Source organism: Phyllobates terribilis, unplaced genomic scaffold, assembly GCF_046119375.1.
Source record: "Phyllobates terribilis strain yellow unplaced genomic scaffold, ASM4611937v1 Scaffold_7__3_contigs__length_470593459, whole genome shotgun sequence".
Classification (NCBI taxonomy): domain Eukaryota; kingdom Metazoa; phylum Chordata; class Amphibia; order Anura; family Dendrobatidae; genus Phyllobates; species Phyllobates terribilis.
The window spans coordinates 110,818,494-110,840,925 of NW_027362767.1; the positions used below are offsets into that span (position 1 = coordinate 110,818,494).

The 22,432-nt window shown below is 41.2% G+C and overlaps 1 protein-coding gene across 7 annotated transcripts in view; it reads left to right on the forward strand.

The window, feature by feature from the left end:
- NPAS3 (neuronal PAS domain protein 3) overlaps positions 1 to 7,514 on the forward strand; it is a 788,102-nt gene extending 780,588 nt beyond the window's left edge. For all 7 annotated transcript variants that reach the window (XM_073639080.1, XM_073639082.1, XM_073639081.1 and 4 more), the window contains one exon: positions 3,845 to 7,514. In XM_073639080.1, the coding sequence (XP_073495181.1) occupies positions 3,845 to 5,250 (1,406 nt within the window). In that variant the 3' untranslated portion in view covers positions 5,251 to 7,514. The remainder of the gene's footprint in view (positions 1 to 3,844) is intronic.
- The last annotated feature ends 14,918 nt before the right edge of the window (positions 7,515 to 22,432 follow it).

A 22,432-nucleotide genomic window follows, 5' to 3' on the forward strand; every position in this document is an offset into this window, starting at 1 on the left:
AGAATGTAATATCAGGGAATGCACCAGGGAATGTATTATCAGGGAATGCACCAGGGAATGTAATATCAGGGAATGCACCAGGGAATGTAATATCAGGGAATGTACCAGGGAATGCAATATCAAGGAATGTACCAAGGAATGTAATATCAGGGAATGCACCAGGGAATGTAATATCAGGGAATGCACCAGGGAATGCAATATCAAGGAATGTACCAAGGAATGTAATATCAGGGAATGCACCAGGGAATGTAATATCAGGGAATGTATTATCAGGGAATGCACCAGGGATTGTAATATAAGGGAATGTAATATCAGGGAATGTAATATAAGGGAATGTACCAGGGAATGTAATATAATGGAATGTACCAGGGAATGCACCAGGGAATGTACCAGGGAATGTAATATCAGGGAATGCAATATCAGGAAATGTATTATCAGGGAATGTAATATCAGGGAATGCACTAGGGAATGTAATATAAGGGAATGTAATATCAGGGAATGTAATATCAGGGAATGTAATATCAGGGAATGTAATATCAGGGAATGTAATATCAGGGAATGTACCAGGGAATGTAATATAAGGGAATGTAATATAAGGGAATGTAATATCAGGGAATGTAATATCAGGGAATGCACCAGGGAATGTAATATCAGGGAATGTAATATCAGGGAATGTAATATCAGGGAATGTAATATCAGGGAATGTACCAGGGAATGTAATATAAGGGAATGTAATATAAGGGAATGCACCAGGGAATGTAATATAAGAGAATGTAATATAAGGGAATGCACCAGGGAATGTAATATAAGAGAATGTAATATAAGGGAATGCACCAGGGAATGTAATATAAGGGAGTGCACCACGGAATGTAATATAAGGGAATGTACCAGGGAATGTAATATAAGGGAATGCACCAGGCACCAGGGAATGAAATATAAGAGAATGCATCAGGGAATGTAATATCAAGGAATGTACCAGTGAATGCAATATCAGGGAATGTACCAGGGAATGCAATATCAGGTTATGTAATATCAGGGAATGGTAATATCGGGGAATGTAATATCAGGGAATGCACCAGGGAATGTAATATCAGGGAATGTAATATAAGGGAATGTAATATCAGGGAATGGACCAGGAAATGTAATATCAAGGAATGTAATATCAGGGAATGTAATATCAGGGAATGCACCAGGGAATGTAATATCAAGGAATGTATTATCAGGGAATGTAAAATAAGGGAATGCACCAGGTAATGCAATATCAGGGAATGTATTATCAGGGAATGCACCACGGAATGTAATATCAGGGACTGTACCAGGGAATGTATTATCAGGGAATGTAATATCAGGGAATGCACCAGGGAATGTATTATCAGGGAATGCACCAGGGAATGTAATATCAGGGAATGCACCAGGGAATGTAATATCAGGGAATGTACCAGGGAATGCAATATCAAGGAATGTACCAAGGATTGTATTATCAGGGAATGCACCAGGGATTGTAATATCAGGGAATGTACCAGGGAATGCAATATCAAGGAATGTAATATCAGGGAATGCACCAGGGAATGTAATATCAGGGAATGCACTAGGGAATGTAATATCAGGGAATGTAATATCAGGGAATGTAATATCAGGGAATGTACCAGGGAATGTAATATAAGGGAATGTAATATAAGGGAATGTAATATCAGGGAATGTAATATCAGGGAATGTAATATCAGGGAATGCACCAGGGAATGTAATATCAGGGAATGTAATATAAGGGAATGTAATATCAGGGAATGTACCAGGGAATGTAATATAAGGGAATGTAATATAAGGGAATGCACCAGGGAATGTAATATAAGAGAATGTAATATAAGGGAATGCACCAGGGAATGTAATATAAGAGAATGTAATATAAGGGAATGCACCAGGGAATGTAATATAAGGGAGTGCACCACGGAATGTAATATAAGGGAATGTAATATAAGGGAGTGCACCACGGAATGTAATATAAGGGAATGTACCAGGGAATGTAATATAAGGGAATGCACCAGGCACCAGGGAATGAAATATAAGAGAATGCATCAGGGAATGTAATATCAAGGAATGTACCAGTGAATGCAATATCAGGGAATGTACCAGGGAATGCAATATCAGGTTATGTAATATCAGGGAATGGTAATATCGGGGAATGTAATATCAGGGAATGCACCAGGGAATGTAATATCAGGGAATGTAATATAAGGGAATGTAATATCAGGGAATGGACCAGGAAATGTAATATCAAGGAATGTAATTTCAGGGAATGCAATATCAGGGAATGCACCAGGGAATGTAATATCAAGGAATGTATTATCAGGGAATGTAAAATAAGGGAATGCACCAGGTAATGCAATATCAGGGAATGTATTATCAGGGAATGCACCAGGGAATGTAATATCAGGGAATGTAATATAAGGGAATGTAATATCAGGGAATGGACCAGGAAATGTAATATCAAGGAATGTAATATCAGGGAATGCACCAGGGAATGTAATATCAAGGAATGTATTATCAGGGAATGTAAAATAAGGGAATGCACCAGGTAATGCAATATCAGGGAATGTATTATCAGGGAATGCACCACGGAATGTAATATCGGGGACTGTACCAGGGAATGTATTATCAGGGAATGTAATATCAGGGAATGCACCAGGGAATGTATTATCAGGGAATGCACCAGGGAATGTAATATCAGGGAATGCACCAGGGAATGCAATATCAAGGAATGTACCAAGGATTGTATTATCAGGGAATGCACCAAGGATTGTAATATCAGGGAATGTACCAGGGAATGCAATATCAAGGAATGTAATATCAGGGAATGCACCAGGGAATGTAATATCAGGGAATGCACCAGGGAATGCAATATCAAGGAATGTACCAAGGAATGTAACATCAGGGAATGCACCAGGGAATGTAATATCAGGGAATGAATTATCAGGGAATGCACCAGGGAATGTAATATAAGGGAATGTAATATCAGGGAGTGTAATATAAGGGAATGCACCAGGGAATGTAATATCAGGGAATGTAATATAAGGGAATGGAATATTAGGAAATGGAATATCAGGGAATGTAATATCAGGTAATTTAATATCAGGGAATGTATTATCAGGGAGTGCACCAGGTAATACAATATCAAGACACAGAAGCCTTTCATAAGTTTATTACAATTATAAACCTGTTTTGCCTAAGCTACCGGAGTAATTTCTCCTTTATTACCTGGACTTTAAATGAGAATATCTGGATAGTTAAATTGCACCAGAATATTATATAATTAAAATAGCATAATTCAGATAAGCCTCCAGATTCCTGATCTAATGTAGTCTCTCATTAAGCATATCACTTATATTTCACTGATCTATGCAAGGCGTGGATGTGTGACAAGTCATTTAATGAAATGCATAAAGAAAATTGCTGTAAAAGTACACATGTACTGAATTACACTATTAACGGGGGTTGTCCAGTGCACAAAGATGTGGCAGAGATATGAATACACCTAAAGTACATGCAAATTACAATCTAGGAGGCTGGCTTGCCAATGAAATGAGCCAATCAGCCAGCCTCTTCCACACCCAGCACTGAAGACGCACCAACACAGAACAGCCTCTCCTGTAAAGCTGGCATAGAGCTACCAGGACCAGGCTGATGTCTGATAATCAGGGCAGCTTTGTGAATGCAATGCATCAATATTAAGTTATAGTAAGTTATTTCTATTTCCAACACATCTGAAGATATTTTTGAAATGGACAACCCTATTTCAATGCAATATTTTTGTGCAATAAAATAAATTTGTGATTTTTCATTTCCACAGAGGATAACGATAATCCAAAGTCAGATGGAAAGGGAAACCTGTCTGAGCAGAGTGAAGATCCAGAGCCTGACCGTAAAAAACCTGGACAACATTCAGATCCAGAGATGAATTGTGATGAAGACGCCAACAGCTCAAGTGATGCCTGTAGTGAGGAGAGTGAAGAAAGTGAAGACTGTGAGGTTAGGAAGGCAGCAGAAGAGATAGAGGGAGGTGGGCTAAGTGCACTAGGGAGTATTACTGCTCTGGGAGCACTGGATCCTATGCACATTAAAGTAGAGCGCTACACTGAGAGTGAGACGGACATGCGTGGGCCCGAGTCCCTGAGCTCTGACAGCGCCAAAGACTCTGAGAGTGGAGAGGAAGAAGAAGACGATGAAGAGGACCAGGCAGTATGTGTGACTGGTGTTCTAGGTAGACACCAGCGGAGAAAACGGAGACGGAGAAAGAGTTTAGGACACTGTGGTGGCCGCAGGAGGCGACTGTCTGAGGGATCCAGCCCCAGTGGGATAGAGAGTACGTTGGGGGATCCTCCAAGACTGCTTCCTTCCACTCCTCCCCCAACAGGCAGTTGTTCTACTTCATCTGTGCTGAAGATCAAGACAGAAATGGCAGAACCAATCAATTTTGATAATGACAGCAGTATTTGGAATTTCCCACCTAATCGAGAAATTTCACGCAATGAACTCCCTTACAGTATGACCAAGCCTCCAACAGGGGGCGAGCACTTCTCCCCTTCCCCATCATCCTCTGCTGCTGCACCTCCAGCCCTCCATGTCTCTATACCAGACTCAGTTCTCACGCCCCCAGGAGGGGCAGATGGAGCTGGGCGCAACAAAGCGCAGTATTCTGGATCCTCAGGGGGCTTGGGTCCTGTAAATTCAGATCCACTTTCACCTCCACTCTCTGCCTCACCCCGTGAAAAACCTCTCCAAACAGGCGGCCCATCAAATTCTCTTCTGTATGCAGGAGAGTTAGAAGCACTACAAAGGCTTCAGGCTGGAAATGTGGTCCTTCCTCTTGTGCATCGTGTTGCAGGAACCCTTGCAACCACCGGAAGCAGTGGACAGAGGGTGTACACCACCGGCACCATTCGTTATGCCCCAGCTGAGGTGACACTGGCCATGCAGGGCAACCTGCTCCCTAATGCCCACCCCGTGAACTTTGTGGATGTAAATGGCCCTGGATTTGGTCTAGACCCCAAAACCCCAATGGAGATGCTGTACCATCATGTACACCGGCTAAACATGTCTGGTCCTTTTGGAGGAGCGGTGACAGGTGCTGGTCTTACCCAGGTTCCTGCTGCCAGTGTCTTCACTACAGCTGAAGGAATTTTCTCCTCCCTTCCTTTCCCAGTGTACAGCAATGGTATCCATGCAGCACAGACTCTAGAGCGTAAAGAGGACTGAGAAAGAAACGAAGAGGAAAATGAATAAAAGAGAAAAGGAGGAGAAAATGGACAGACTTCAGAGAGTAGAGAAAGACATTATATAATAATTCAGAATGTAGGTGGCTATGTACTGGTGTTAGGGGCCGCTAAACCTGGCCACCCCATGTCTCCTCCGCTGCTCCCTATTCCAAAGCCGCTAGAGGAGATGTTCTTTAAGTCTCAATCCTAATTTTTAATATCCTCCAAAATATTTTGGGACCAGTAGCCCTGTCTTCCACACCTCATACTTAGCTGGGCTGCATAAAATATATGTTCCTCCATCAGTCTCCTTTTGTGCGGCTTTGGTTTAGCTGGCAGATGCCTCTCCTGGGGACCGCTCGCACTGTGCCCATTGCTCCATCACTTAGAGGAGGGAGCAATGGCTGCGTTCTGATCCTTTACAACATAAAGTATTCCAGCACTTTGACTCACACCTCAAAATCCCTCTTTTGACTTCAGACACCATTATAGGCTTCTTTTACTCCTTACCCTGTCACTGCCAAAATACTAAGACATTGTTCACATATGTTGTAATGTTGATTTCTCAGAATGTTTGGACCTCTCCTTCTCTGCTGCTAGACCTTGGAGCCATTCACTTTTTAATTGCCAGAGGGGCAGTGCCACTGCTCTGGCAAGGAAAGAGTTGGCAGGCATGCACTACTGGATGATGGAAGTATAGTCCCCAATATTGCAAAATGGTGTTGACTGAAACAGTCTGTAGACAGCTGTGTATTGATGTACCAAGATGCCTTGTCTTTTCAAGGGAGATGTTATGGGTGTGTATATAAAGTTATTGCTTCACACACGTCACAAACAGGAAAGAGAGTTTTCCGCACCAGATTCACATACTATGAAAAAGACAAAGTACGTATGAAATCTCCTAACCGCAGGATCTAGTCAAGTGTTTGATGCCCATCTGTTACTGAGGATTGTGATACCACTTCTGGAACATCTCAGAAGGAGCAATAGGTTCTTCCGACCCTTCTTGGTAGCCAAATTGCAGTTTCTGCTGCATATTGTTGCCATTATGAAGTATAAGGACTGTTTTACTACAAATCTTCCAATTTTACAGTGTGCCCACATGTACGTAATATTCAGCCTCCAACGATAACACACCATAACAAATGTTGTCAGGAAGACTTAGTACTCGTTGTAGGACGTAGGAACAGCCATTGTCAATTTTTTTCTGAAGAGATATTTGATGATTTTTGTAATCCATAGCACCACTTCGGGAGAGAATAACCCAAGAATCAATCTTAATAGAGCAGATATTTCAATTTTAACATAGGTGGGCCATTCTCTTTCTCCATTTACCTATTCGGAGAAGGGTAAGAAGAAACTAAGAATTTAAGGAAAAGGTGCCGGGATGGTAGGCAGCTGTTTGAGCTACCATGAGTTAGGTTGGAAGATTGAGGGGACCATAAAAAAAGAGCTGAAGTAGGGAAACCTTGTCAAAGTTTATTGGGGGATACATAGACAATGCATACCTCAGATATTTCATGACTTTTCACTAACTTAGACCCCAAAAAACATTTGTGAAAATAGCAGCAATAATGGGTAAATCAAAGACTTTGTGGAAGAGCAGGTTTAGGTGTAATATCACAGTTGGAAAGGATACAAAGAAAACAATTCCTCTGGCCCCCAAACATTAATAAAAAATCATCAGTATGACTGGGAAAAGTTAGGAGAGAACATTGTCGACATTTTCTGGTTATAACTAGTTCTAGAGAAACTCGGATCCTTTTCTTAGAAGATTGTGATATACAGATACAACGATACACTGTTCACCCTTTCTTGGACAAGGTAGTCCTTTTCCCTAAATACAACTTTTTCTTTACTACCAGGGAGGCTTAGAACATGATACTCATAGGCCAAGTTAGCCATTCTAGTGCTTCAGTCCTTGCCACTCATTAACAATAATTAAACCAGGTTATTTGCCCAAACAAAATATTGCCAGTGGCAGAATGATATGGAGATCGTGGGTTACTTTGCAGACTCCTTTTTTTGCACAAAACACTTTACTGACCCGTCATGTTTTTGGTGTTACATGTTACGTGTCCTCACCAGCACTGTGTTTCTCTGTTATACTTTACAGTAAATGGAGGGTTTAAAAAAAAATAAGATGTAAATGTCATCTTAACCTGCATATTTTTTTACCATATATGTTCCTCTTGCTTTGCTTTTTTCTATCTCCCCGTCCAATACGCTTCGACGGGGCTTACAAATTCTTGTAAACAACGAACACATAGAAATGTTTTACAATATGCTCAGTAAGAAAAGTCTCTGCCAACATTTTTGAAAAAAAAAAAGGCAAATGGGATTTCCAGGAGGTAAGAAAGAGAAGTTAAGAACAAGACAAGTTCAGGCATTGACCCCTGATTGGGTCACTAAAAATCTGAAAGGGGGGAGGGGACTCTGAGTCATTCAGAAACCAAAAGTGTGACGTTTCATGGATTAATGGGTTTTTATTTCCTACTTCCAGTCTGTTTGGCAGCTTATCCGTGAAACATCTATTACCAGGTGTGAGACTTTGTAATGTGTTGCTTCGTGTATTAAAATAAGAAAACAAAAAAGACAAATCTAAAGAGGTTTAGAGAAAAAAAAGAAAAAAAAAAAGAACCATTTCCGAGTGTCTTTTAGCTGTCTCATTCCAATTTCAACGTGTGTTACAATATGCAGTATATTCTAAGCTAATGTGAGTGTTTATCTCTGTTGTCTTTCTCTGTGCTTTTAAAACTGTAGTCTGGGTCTGTCACGTTCTTTACTCCCTGTGTGTCAGTGAATCGGTGGTACCTGGGGGCTCGTGGATGTTTGTATAGTGGCAACGCTGCTTTCACTGTTGGTACACCCTATGGGTAACTTTGCTCTTTCCTTGTTTTTAATTTTGGCTATCGCTTTTACTGTTGTGAAATTTCAGTACTCTGTCCTAATGACTGTTCTGTAATTTTTACCTATGTTTCATGTCTGTCTATCTTACATAAACCAGCAAAAATCATTTTTTGTAAAACAAATTAAAATAAAAAGCTGCCTACTTGCTTTGTGCAAGGGAGGGAAGGACAGCTCTTTCCTCTTTTTTGTACATAGAGATAAACATCTCTACGGATTTAAGAGAAGATGTTGGAGCTGTACAGAAGTTGATCTGACATATCAGTAGCCTAGTGTACTTTAGCATCTATTCTATCTAGAGGAGGCTCATTAATGGTGATAGAAACATTGTTGTATTTAATACACTTTTATCTAGTCCTGTCAGTCTACTTTTACATATGTTAGCAGTCCATGCAGGTGCATCTCTGCCTTATGCAGAGTGATATAGCCATCAGACCCATAACATATGCAGTGAATGCTAGTTCATTCTGTTTGTAGCCTTCCCTTAAGCTGGAGGGTAACCCAAGTCATTCCATTATGAGGATCCCAAATTATAATGGGGGGTACCTTATCACAACCTAGTAATACATAAGCTTAATGATCTAATTTCTCTCTATCTATTGCTGCTTTCAAACAAGGAGGCATGCATTGGTTCTACCTCCTATGTCGAAAGAGGGAAATTAAGAGCTAAATACAAACTACAACGTTTAAGCCTCCTCTGTCCATAGCCTTCTATGTCTTCTTGCAGCGAAGGGGCTATCACAATGTTGACCCTATTTCTCTGTCAGGAGATTCAGCCATAAATCCACTACCAGAAAATGTACATCTAGAATTTTGTAAAGATGGAACGGGTCAATAATGATGACTCCCTGCACATTCTTGATGGTTGCAAAACACTGAAATCTCACGTCAAAAGTTTTTTTGTTTTATCCTTTGTCTTCCATTCTCGTTTTCTGTTTGTTATTTTTCTGTTTCTTTTTTTTAGATATTTTTTTATGTGTTTGTGTTGTGTCGAAGATTAAAAAAAATAATATTAATAATAATAATAAACTATTGAAGATTTCTGGTTATTTCAATTCAGCAAGTTTAACAGCTGCTTTCAAAATAAATTGTCTGACAATTTTCAAAAATGACAAAAGTCATTTTTTTTATTTGTGACGACTGTGTCTGTGTTTTTAACTATTTCTTGTAAATTAATATGAAAACTTTATGAGGTTGGTGCCACTTTGGTTTATTATTCAAATAAAAAGGGAGGGTTAATAGGAAATAGAAAAAAAAAACAACTTGTACCTGTAAACCCAGCAGTGTTACCAACTTAAACGTTTAAAAGTATATATATTAAAACGTTAAAAAATGCGAAAGTTATGGGTACGTTTTATTGTGTTTTGAAGACTAACTAACTCAGTTTTAACTCAACGTGCCTCATCTGTTGTAAAAAAGATAAGAAAAACATTATTTTTCCATTAACCATCAAGTTAATACGGTGCAGAAAAAAAATAAGAAAAATAAGCAAAAAAAAAAAAATCTGTACATAATTTCATTTTTTTAAAACAAGGTTCTTTTTTATACTTTTCTAGGCCTGCTTACACACCATACATGCTGTCTTTTATGTAAATTAATTTTTGATTCATCCGGCAGGTACCATTTTCATAATAAACTTTACATTTTGGATTTGTTTGCAGTTTTGGCATCTTTTATTTCACACATTATTAACACCATCCTGATCAAGAAGACTCTTATTGCTGGATCATACATGGTTAGAAAAACTTTGGATTGTTTTATGTCTTCAGCTAAAAACAGCAGTGTTTACTTAAGATTGTGGTTATCGTAGGTAAGATTTAAAGGGGTTGTCCACTACTATTTAAAATATGCCAAAGCGTTTTTATGATGAAAAGCAGCTTGTTTGTAATTACCTCACTCTGCCTTTTCTGCCTGTGAGCGGCGCTATCACTGGCCGCTCACAGGCATCACGTGACCCCCCCGGCTGCAGCCGGCTCTGACATCCGCTGACGTCACAACAAGTCCAGACTGCAGCAGGGGGTCTCTCTCTTCCGCGTTCCACGGTTGCTGCTGGGCTGTAGGCGGGGTTATCCCCCCGCGTCATACCCAGCATCCACCGCGCGCTCTGCCTCTCCCCATTCATTGGGAAAGCACGCGGTGGATGCTGAGTGTGACGCACGGGGTAACCCTGCCCACAACCCAGCAGCCACCGCGGGGATCCCAGCGCTGAGTCACGCCTCAATAGACAGGTCATATGCTGCCTGTGAGAGGCCAGTGATAGCGCCGCTCACAGGCAGAAAAGGCAGAGGAAGTTAATTATAAAGAAGTTGGTTTTCATCGTAAAAACGCTTTGGCATATTTTAAATAGTAGTGTACAACCCCTTTAAGAAAATTTATTGTTAAATAAAACACACAAAAAGCATAACAGCAACGCTTACTGCAGTATGTTACTGTACTTTTTTGATTTTTTTTTTTTTTTTAAAGGGAAAAAATATTATGCATTTTAAAATTTTTCCATCAGCAATAAACTCGTATACTTAACCCAAGTCTAGACTATGGGAACAATAAGTATGATTTAAAGGTCCCTTGACTGTTTCCAATTAATAAAATAGCATAATGCATGGGTAGTTCTTTATCTATCTGATAAGCTGTATCATGGGACTTACTAATTCTGCAATCTTTGAAAAGTTAATTTTATTCCTGCAACGTCATATATGCTAATGAGGCAGGACTAGTCCAATATCTTTCAATGGACTAGTCCTGACTTGGAACTTCTAGTCACACCTCCCTATATGTGGCTGTCAATGTGGCATATGTGGCTGTCAATGTGGCATATGTGGCTGTCAATCATGCCAAGGGAGGTGTGATTAGATGATTTGAGGCAGGACTAGTACGAGGAAGAGATGCCCTGCCGAAGTAATCCCGCCTTTTAAGCATATGCGATGATGCAGGATTAAAATTAATTGTTTAGAGATTGCAGTGATAGTAAGATTCATGAAAAACTTTATCAGATAAAAAAAAAAACTCCCACACATACTGCTATATTAGCGGTGGGGAACAGTCAAGGGACATTCCCTTTAAGATTAGGTCATACAGACATGAGTTACAGGTGCTTCTCACTAAATTAGAATATCATCAAAAAGTTAATTTATTTCAGTTCTTCAATACAAAAAGTGAAACTCATTATATAGAGTCATTACACACAGTGATCTATTTCAAGTGTTTATTTCTGTTAATGTTGATGATTATGGCTTACAGCCAATGAAAACACAAAAGTCATTATCTCAGTAAATTAGAATAATTAGCAAAAACACCTGGAAAGGCTTCCAATGCGTTTAAAAAGGTCCCTTAGTCTGTTTCAGTAGGCTCCACAATCATGGGGAAGACTGCTGACTTGACAGATGTCCAGAAGGCAGTCATTGACACACTCCACAAGGAGGGTAAGCCACAAAAGGTCATTGGTAAAGAAGCTGGCTGTTCACAGAGTGCTATATCCAAGCATATTAATGGAAAGTTGAGTGGAAGGAAAAAGTGTGGTAGAAAAAGGTGCACAAGCAACCGGGATAACCGCATCCTTGAAAGGATTGTTAAGAAAAGGCCATTCAAAAATTTGGGGGAGATTTACAAGGAGTGGACTGCTGCTGGAGTCATTGCTTCAAGAGCCCCCACACACAGACATATCCAGGACATGGGCTACAAGTGTCGCATTCCTTGTGTCAAGGCACTGATGACCAATAGACAACGGCAGAAGCGTCTTACCTGGGCCAAGGAGAAAAAGACCTGGACTGTTGCTCAGTGGCCCAAGGTGTTGTTTTCAGATGAAAGTAAATTTTGCATTTCATTTGGAAATCAAGGTCCCAGAGTCTGGAGGAAGAGTGGAGAGGCCACAATCCAAGCTGCTGGAGGTCTAGTGTGAAGTTTCCACAATCAGTGAAGGTTTGGGGAGCCATGTCATCTGCTGGTGTAGGTCCACTGTGTTTTATCAAGACCAAAGTCAGCGCCGCTGTCTACCAGGACATTTTAGAGCACTTCATGCTTCCCTCTGCCGACAAGCTTTTTGGAGATGGAAATGTCATTCTCCAGCAGGACTTGGCACCTGTCCACACTGCCAAAAGTACCAATACCTGGTTTACACACAACAGTATCACTGTGCTTGATTGGCCAGCAAACTCGCCTGACCTTAACCCCATAGAGAATCTATTATAGAGAATCTATGGGATAATGTCAAGAGGAAGATGAGAGACCCCAGACCCAACAATGCAGACGAGCTGAAGGCTGCTATCAAAGCAACCTGGGCTTCCATAACACCTCAGCAGTGCCACAGGCTGATCACCTCCATGCCACATTGCCGCATTGATGCAGTAATTCATGCAAAAAAAAATTTAGTGCATTTACTGATCATACATTTCAGTAGGCTCCAACATTTCGGATTTTAAAAACATTTTTCAAGCTGTTATAAAGTATTCTAATTTACTGAGATAATGACTTTTGTGTTTTCATTGGCTGTAAGCCATAATCACCAACATTAACAGAAATAAACACTTGAAATAGATCACTCTGTCTGTAATGACTCTATATAATATATGAGTTTCACTTTTTGTATTGAAGAATTAAAATCAATTAACTTTTTGATGATATTCTAATTTAGTGAGAAGCACTTGTATGTTCATTATAGTGTTATTACAGTTATAATAAATATATATTTTAATGGATCACAATGATATCTTAACGGAACCCTAAAGGGGTTTTTGTATTTTCAATGATCAGAACAATGCTATAGACTGCGCTATTCTTTCTGTCAAAAAATGCAGAAATACACTGAAAGAAAAAGGAAGCACAGGTGTGAATGTGCAAATATGGCATTCATGAGTATGGCAATCATCTTACAAATGTATGTACAAATCAGTCATGTTTTAGAACAAAGGAATGCAGAATATGTCAACATTGAATGGTTCTCTCAGGATTTTTCATTTGATGGCTGTGACTGCAGTAGTAGACACAGCCACATATCCTAGGATGGCACTGTGTTCGAACTCCTTTTTCCACTGATCTTAAATGAAACTATTCTGAAATATTTAAAGAAATCTTCCCTCTGTCTCACAGAAGGTCAGTTAGTGCCCCCTTCTTCTCTCTGTCTTGTGTTTTGCTGTAAGACAACTGTCTGCAGCAGGGGCTTCTCCTCTCTGACCTGTCTGCAGTAGATAAAAAAAATGTTCCTTTTATCGGTATTAACTAATTAATAACCTAGTATTTTTTTTATCAAGGTTGTTCTGTTGATTTGCATTCTAGGAAGTAGTAGTAAATGCAATTAAGAAGATGACATTTAAATCAGGGCTTTAATAGGAACATAATAAATGTAGTTACACATATATGTAGTACTGTGCAAAAGTATTGGGCAGGCGTGGAAAAAAAGCTGCAAAGTAAGAATGTTTTCATAAATAAAATTACTAGTAGTTTATTTTTTACCTATTAAAATGAAAAATGAGTGAACAAAATAGAAATTAAATCAAAATCAATAATTGGCGTGATCGCCCTTTGCAGCATCAGAAGTATCAATTCTAGGTACACTCAGCTTTTGAAGGAACTCGGCAGAGAAGTTGTTCCAAACATCTTAGAGAACTAACTACAGATCTTCTTTGGATGTAGGCTTCCGCAACGCCCTATGACTTTTCATGTAATCCCTGATTGATGATATTGAGACCAAGGCTCTGGGGATGCTGAGCCATCGCTTGCAGGACTCCTTGTTCTCCTTTACACCAAAGATTTTATTTTTGAGGTATTGTCCTGCTGCAGAATCAATTATCAACCAGCCAGACACCTTCCTAAATCTATTGCATGATGGATGACTATCTGCCTGTATTTTGAGAAATTGAGGACGTAATTGACCTTGATGAAATTCCCAACTCCATGTGCTGAACTGCAGATCCAAACATGCAAGGAACCTCCACCATTCTTCACTGTTGTCTGCAAACACTCATTATTGTACCCTCTCCAGCCCTCCGGCAAACCAGCTGCCTTCTGTAGGTTTCAAAATTTGACTCATCACTCCAGACACCTGCTGCCATTTTTTTTCACCCCAGTTGGTAGGTTTTTGTGCATAGCTCAGTCACTTGGCTTTGTTTCCATTGTGGGGGTTCTACTCACTCAGGTGTGTCGGTATGCAAAACAGGAAACATGTTCCTTTAAATGTCCATGTCGGTTTATTACGTCATAAACCAGGCAAAAGCAAAAAGGAATACAAACAGCCTTTTGTTCAGGCAAAAACAGAGTAGAGAGTCCTTAAGGCAAAGTCTCTGGTTAGCCAGTCCTGTGGGCACACAGGCTGGGTAGCATCCAGTCCACTGGCTCAGTCGGGAGACAACAACACACAGAGGCCTTCTCCCTCCACACACACACACACACACATGTGCCAAACAACAGCCTCCATTTTACACCTTAACCACACCAAGAAGTGAGGTATGTGGGTAGCTAGACCCGCCCATCTCTCCAACTACCCAGAACCCGGCTCCCAGGTGCACCAAACAGTCCTCTTAGTGCTTACGTACACTAGAGCAACAATCTGGGTTACATCACAGAGGACAGCCATCTCTGTGATACATACAGTGGGTACGGAAAGTATTCAGATCCCTTTAAATTTTTCACTGTTTATTTCATTGCAGCCATTTGGTAAATTCTAAAATGTTAATTTTTTTTTCTCATTAAAGTACACTCTGCACCCCATCTTGACTGAAAAAAACAGAAATGTAGAAAATTTTGCAAATTTATTAAAAGAGAAAAACTGAAATATCACATGGTCATAAGTATTCAGACCCTTTGCTCAGTAATGAGTAGAGGCACCCTTTTGAGCTAGTACAGCCATATGTCTTCTTGGGAATGATGCAACAATTTTTTTCACGTCTGGATTTGGGGATCCTCTGCCATTCTTCCTTGCAGATCCTCTCCAGTTCCGTCAGGTTGGATGGTGAACGTTGGTGGGCAGCCATTTTCAGGTCTCTCCAGAGATGCTCAATTGGGTTTAGGTCAGGGCTCTGGCTGGGCCAGTCAAGAATGGTCACAGAGTTGTTCTGAAGCCACTCTTTTATTATTTTATCTGTGTGCTTAGGGTCATTGTCTTGTTGGAAGGTGAACCTTCAGCCAAATCTGAGGTCCAGAGCACTCTGGAAGAAGTTTTCATCCAGGATATCTCTGTACTTGGCCGCATTCATGTTTCCTTCAATTGCAACCAGTCGTTCTGTCCCTGCAGCTGAAAAACACCCCCATAGCATGATGCTGCCACCACCATGTTTCACTGTTGGGATTGTATTGGGCAGATGATGAGCAGTGCCTGGTTTTCTCCACACATACCGCTTAGAATTATCACCAAAAAGTTCTATCTTTGTCTCATCAGACCAGAGAATCTTATTTCTCATAGTCTGGGAGTCCTTCATGTGTTTTTGAGCAAACTCTATGCGGGCTTTCATGTCTTGCACTGAGGAGAGGCTTCCGTCGGGCCACTCTGCCATAAAGGCCCGACTGGTGGAGGCCTGCAGTGATAGTTGACTTTGTGGAACTTTCTCCCATCTCCATCTCTGGAGCTCAGCCACAGTGATCTTGGGGTTCTTCTTTACCTCTCTCAACAAGGCTCTTCTCCCATGATTGCTCAGTTTGGCTGGACGACCAGGTCTAGGAAGACTTGTGGTGGTTCCAAATTTCTTCCATTTAAGGATTATGCTCTTGCTCACTGGAACCTTGAGTAATGCAGAAATTCTTTTGTAACTTTGGCCAGATCAGTGCCTTGCCACAATTCTGTCTCTGAGCTCTTTGGGCAGTTCCTTTGAGCTCATGATTCTCATTTGGTCTGACATGCACTGTGAGCTGTGAGGTCATATATAGACAGGTTTGTGCACCTTACATGCCTCCCCCCTCTGCCTAAAGTCGTGGGGCTTGCCACCTTCTACTACTAGACAGGGGATTCTCGAGAGGGCATCGGCATTACCATGTAGCTTCCCTGCTCTATGTTCTACATGGCAGTTGAAATCCTGTAGGACTAAAAACCAGAGGGTGACCCTAGCATTTCTTCACTTTTTTTTCCTCATCCATCTGAGTGGGGCATGGTCGGATACCAATCTAAATTTTCATCCTAACAGATAGTACCGTAACGTGTTCACCGCCCACTTTATGGCCAAGCACTCCTCTATCACAGAATAATTTTTCTCGCATGAGGACAGCTTCCTAATCAGGTAGAGAACAGGGTGCTCCTCTCTGTGTATCTCCTGGGAAAGGACTGTTCCTAAACAGATATCTGAGGCGTCTGTTTGGAGTATAAATTCTTTCTTGAAAGTCGGGGGCAACCAGAATTGGTTGCCTACACAGAGCCACTTTCATTTCTTGAAAGGCCGCTTCTGCAGTCCACTTGGCCATGGCTGATTTTGTTCCCTTAAGGAGGTCAGTTAGAGGTGCGGCCATCATGGCGAAGTTTGGGAAGAACCTCCTGTAGTTTCCCACGATTCCCAGAAAGGCTCTAACTTGCTTCAACAGCGGTCTCGCCAACTCTGTATTGCTTCCACTTTAGTGATTTGGGGTTTGATCTTGCCTCTACCCACTACATATCCCAGGTATTTGGCTTCTTCCTTCCCCATGGCACATGTTTTGGGATTTAATGAAAACCCCGCCTTCCTTAGAGCTTCAAACACCGCCTGGAACTTTTCCAGATGACTTTCCCAGTCTGGGTTGAAGATAACAATATCATCCAGGTATGCCACGGTGTATTTCCTATGTGGCGTAAGGATTCGATACATGGCTCTCTGGAAGGTGGCAGAGGCCCCCTGCAGTCCAAACGGCATCCAGACATACTAGAAGCATCTGTCCGGTGTAGAAAACGCGGTCTTCTCCTTGGCTCCCTGTGACATGGGGATCTGCCAATATTCCTTCGTCAAATCCAATGTGGTTATGTACCTTGCTGGCCCACGTCTCTCGATCAGCTCATTGACACACGGCATTGGATACGTGTCGAAATTTGGAGACCTCATTCAACTTCCGATAGTTATTAAAAGATCTCCATTCGCCATCGGGTTTTGGGACCAGGACAATCGGGCTCGACCAACCACTCTTGGAGACCCTCAATGACCCCGAGTTTCAGCATATGACTCACTTCTTTGGTGATCAACTCTTGTCGGGCCTCAGAAATCCGATAGGGCTTCAAGTTCACCCGCACATGTGGCTCCGTCAGAACCTTGTGTTTTGTGACCTTTGTGCATCCCCTGGAAATTCCGAGAACAGATCCCTGTTCTGCAGCAACTCCCAACATTGCTGTTTTTGGGCCTTCGTCAGCATCTCCGCTATTGTGACTCCTCAAACCTCGCCTTCTGGTTTAACCAGCAAGCATGGAGCTTCAACAGCCTCTCTGTCTTGCCACGGCTTGATGAGATTGACGTGGTAAATCTGGTATGGCATATGTCGTCCTGGTTGATGAATTTTATAATTCACTTCGCCAACCTTTTCCATCACCTCATACGGCCCTTGCCACTTGGCCAAGAACTTACTTTCCATGGTAGGAATCAGTACGAGGACTCTGTCACCAGAATTGAACTGCCGCACTCTGGCTGATGGGTTGTAGACCCTGGCCTGCACCTCTTGTGCCTGGAGGAGATGTTCTATTAAGATGGGCATCACTTTCACAATACTCTCCTGCATCAGGGCGACGTCACGCAAGGTGTAGGAAAGACTAAGTGCAACACGAAGGGAAGAGAGGAAGGGTGCCTAGACACTAGGGAAAGGGGGAGTGGAGACCTCCTAAGCTGATCTGATATCACCCTATCTCCCCTAACGTCCCTATATTGGTTCCTCACCAATTGCCGCACAGAAACCTAAACCCTGTATTTCCCTAGAGCTTGGCCCTGGATAGAGAAGGGGGGATGAGCACTAGTCAGTCCCCACTAACAACTAAAGACAACAAGGGAGACAAACACGGGGGAATGTAACTTAGCTTGAGCCGACTTCCGAGAGATTACACCCACGTCCTAGCACCTGAGAGGAAGTAAGCAGACTGCAATAGCTCCAAGCCTTCACAAGGGAACATGTGAATATCACCGGCACCTCCCTGTAGCAAACTGAAAGAATTTAAACACCCAGGCCTGGGTGTCAATTATTCACAACCAAAACAACCACGATCAAATAGCCAATTAAAACTGATTTATTATTCCTTTTCATTAAAAATTATTATCGTATACAGATAATTGGTACAAAAAATAATGCAAGACAACACATAGTGTGCAAAAAATTCCACCGCAATATGGGACACACAGGACCCCTGTTGTACTGCCCAATAGTATTAGATAATCATCAAAGCAGCATGGCGTATATACCTGAGCTAATATAATCTGACTAATAAAGACAGCTCATGTACTAAGTGGTTATATTATTAAAAAAGAGGGCTCATATCCTAAAACATTGTAAGGTCCCTGAAAACTAAATAGTGTTAGTACACGTCACAGGGTCATGTTATACCTCTATCCAACCACCATGTGTGTATCTCTATGCATGTAGTAACAATATATATATAATAACAGTATATGGACCTACAATACACTGGTACTATACATCATGGTTCTGTATATGATGACAATATCACTTGGTATATCTATAGAGACATGTATGACAATAAGTACCTAGATACCAAACCGCTACTTTGTTGGGCTTCCAACGTGGGTCCTGCTCCCACCCCGACGCGCGTTTCGGCGCTGCCTTCCTCAGGGGGCGTGGACCAAGCCTGGAGGTGTGTATCTTTAAGCATGGTTCTAGCCAATCACTGTACAGAGGAGGACCAATCGACGCATGTCGCGTCGCGGTTACTATGACGATCAGTGACGTCGGTGTCAAGCAAGGATCACGTGATGGTCACATGGGCCCATGTGACCACGCAGGTCCTTGCAGAAAGACGCAGAGAGCCAGAGATCGTGTATTGGAACCGTACAGCGCATGCGTTCAGGTCCTATTAGTAGTGATTGTCATATGTGGCACAGAGAGGTACATTACACATTATCCGCACATATATTTTATATTTTATCCTTGGCCATATTTTTCATTCTACATAAATATAAAAATATATAAACATATATACGGTGGCATACAGGGCTTAAAATCATTTCTTACCCACATTGGATGTTTCACAGCACATGGCTATAAAGAATCAGTCTTATACATACATTGACAATAGTAGTCAATTATATTATTATTATGTGATAATATAGATAGCCATCAATCCCAAATTGGCCCAAAGTATCAGATTAAATAATGCTATAGTGCAAAGCCACACTCAATTTTTCTATTTAATGTGAGTCTAGTCTCATGGAGCGCATATATCATGGGAGACCTTACTCAGTTTAGATCTCATCAACTGCATGTGACATAAAAGAGCTCTCACTTATTATATAGAATACATGTGACATAAAAGAGCTCTCACTTATTATATAGAATGCACAGATCGTTCATATATTACGAAAAATATGTCACATAGTCTAAGAATGCACATATACATAATTCAGGTTCCCATGATTATGCATCTACGAGCAGGCGGGCAATGCCAACTCCCATAAGTTTCCAAAGTCCACCACCCGACCCACACTACAACCCCCATGGCAAACCATGAGGGTGGTAGAGCATGGTACGGGAAAGGGGCAGAAGGACCAAAGGGCACATTATATTACGAAACCATGTCCACCCAGAACATGCCTCATAGCCACCGTATATCAAGTACAATATATCAAAGGAAGGCACATAGAATCACAGATCATGTAAACCCATAATTACATCAGAAAACATAAAAAGAAAAACACTATTGGTCACAATCATATATTATTGTCAATAGAGTTCACAGGATCCAAATTTCATGCACTTCTGTAATGCCAAATGCCAAAAGCCTTCATATGCTGATAAAGAGTCCAACATCCCTCGATAGTCTCTAAATGTACCCATGTCCATGCCATATAAGTTCCACATTTCCAGGACGATCCACCAAAACAAATATATGTGCGATGAGCTGTGAATGTTAAAATCAAAGTTAAAAGAATAAAAACAATGCACCTTTATGTGTCAGACAGAGAGCGATCAAAGAAAGGGAACAAAGCTCAAGTTTTCGTTTAATCCATTAGGTTGTACAGTGTTCAACCTCCAAATCCATCGGGTCTCAAGCTGAGCCAAACGTTGGCTCAGCTTGCCACCCCGAATTCCAATTGCCAGTGAGTCAATGCCCCTCACCCCAAATCCAGAGGCATCACAACCGTGGCTATGAGGCATGTTCTGGGTGGACATGGTTTCGTAATATAATGTGCCCTTTGGTCCCTCTGGCCCCTTTCCCGTACCATGCTCGACCACCCTCATGGTTTGCCATGGGGGTTGTAGTGTGGGTCGGGTGGTGGACTTTGGAAACTTATGGGAGTGGGCATTGCCCGCCTGCTCGTAGATACATAATCATGGGAACCTGAATTATGTATATGTGCATTCTTAGACTATGTGACATATTTTTCGTAATATATGAACGATCTGTGCATTCTATATAATAAGTGAGAGCTCTTTTATGTCACATGTATTCTATATAATAAGTGAGAGCTCTTTTATGTCACATGCAGTTGATGAGATCTAAACTGAGTAAGGTCTCCCATGATATATGCGCTCCATGAGACTAGACTCACATTAAATAGAAAAATTGAGTGTGGCTTTGCACTATAGCATTATTTAATCTGATACTTTGGGCCAATTTGGGATTGATGGCTATCTATATTATCACATAATAATAATATAACTGACTACTATTGTCAATGTATGTATAAGACTGATTCTTTATAGCCATGTGCTGTGAAACATCCAATGTGGGTAAGAAATTATTTTAAGCCCTGTATGCCACCGTATATATGTTTATATATTTTTATATTTATGTAGAATGAAAAATATGGCCAACGATAAAATATAAAATATATGTGCGGATAATGTGTAATGTACCTCTCTGTGCCACATATGACAATCACTACTAATAGGACCTGAACGCATGCGCTGTACGGTTCCAATACACGATCTCTGGCTCTCTGCGTCTTTCTGCAAGGACCTGCGTGGTCACATGGGCCCATGTGATCATCACGTGATCCTTGCTTGACGCCGACGTCACTGATCGTCATGGTAACCGCGACGCGACATGCGTCGATTGGTCCTCCTCTGTACAGTGATTGGCTAGAACCATGCTTAAAGATACACACCTCCAGGCTTGGTCTACGCCCCCTGAGGAAGGCAGCGCCGAAACGCGCGTCGGGGTGGGAGCAGGACCCACGTTGGAAGCCCAACAAAGTAGCGGTTTGGTATCTAGGTACTTATTGTGATACATGTCTCTATAGATATACCATGTGATATTGTCATCATATACAGAACCATGATGTATAGTACCAGTGTATTGTAGGTCCATATACTGTTATTATATATATATTGTTACTACATGCATAGAGATACACACATGGTGGTTGGATAGAGGTATAACATGACCCTGTGACGTGTACTAACACTATTTAGTTTTCAGGGACCTTACAATGTTTTAGGATATGAGCCCTCTTTTTTAATAATATAACCACTTAGTACATGAGCTGTCTTTATTAGTCAGATTATATTAGCTCAGGTATATACGCCATGCTGCTTTGATGATTATCTAATACTATTGGGCAGTACAACCGGGGTCCTGTGTGTCCCATATTGCGGTGGAATTTTTTGCACACTATGTGTTGTCTTGCATTATTTTTTGTACCAATTATCTGTATACGATAATAATTTTTAATGAAAAGGAATAATAAATCAGTTTTAATTGGCTATTTGATCGTGATTGTTTTGGTTGTGAATATCTATTTTGCGATTTTGCCGTTATATGGTCTATAATTGCCACTCACTACATTACAATATGTGTATGAGTATACCATGAAGTGGCACTGTTTGGAAACTATATTATATACTGGGTGTCAATTAGCAGGAGGGAGGTAGCCGCTGGGTCCTAGAGTGAGAGATCTAAGAAGGTGTCCGTAATGCCAAATGAAGAGAACTTCTGCAACCAACTGCAGGGCGAGTGTCTGTCACATCTGACACACCCGTGACAGTACCCACCCTTCTACGAGTGGCCTCCAGACACTCACGACCAGGTTTCTTAAAATAAGAGGTGTGGAATGAACGAACCAACCTGGGAGCGTTCATCTTTGATGCTGAAACCCACATCCTCTCTTCTGGACCATAACCCTTCCAGTGCACCAAGTATTGTAGGGAACAACGTTGAAGACGAGAATCTACAATCC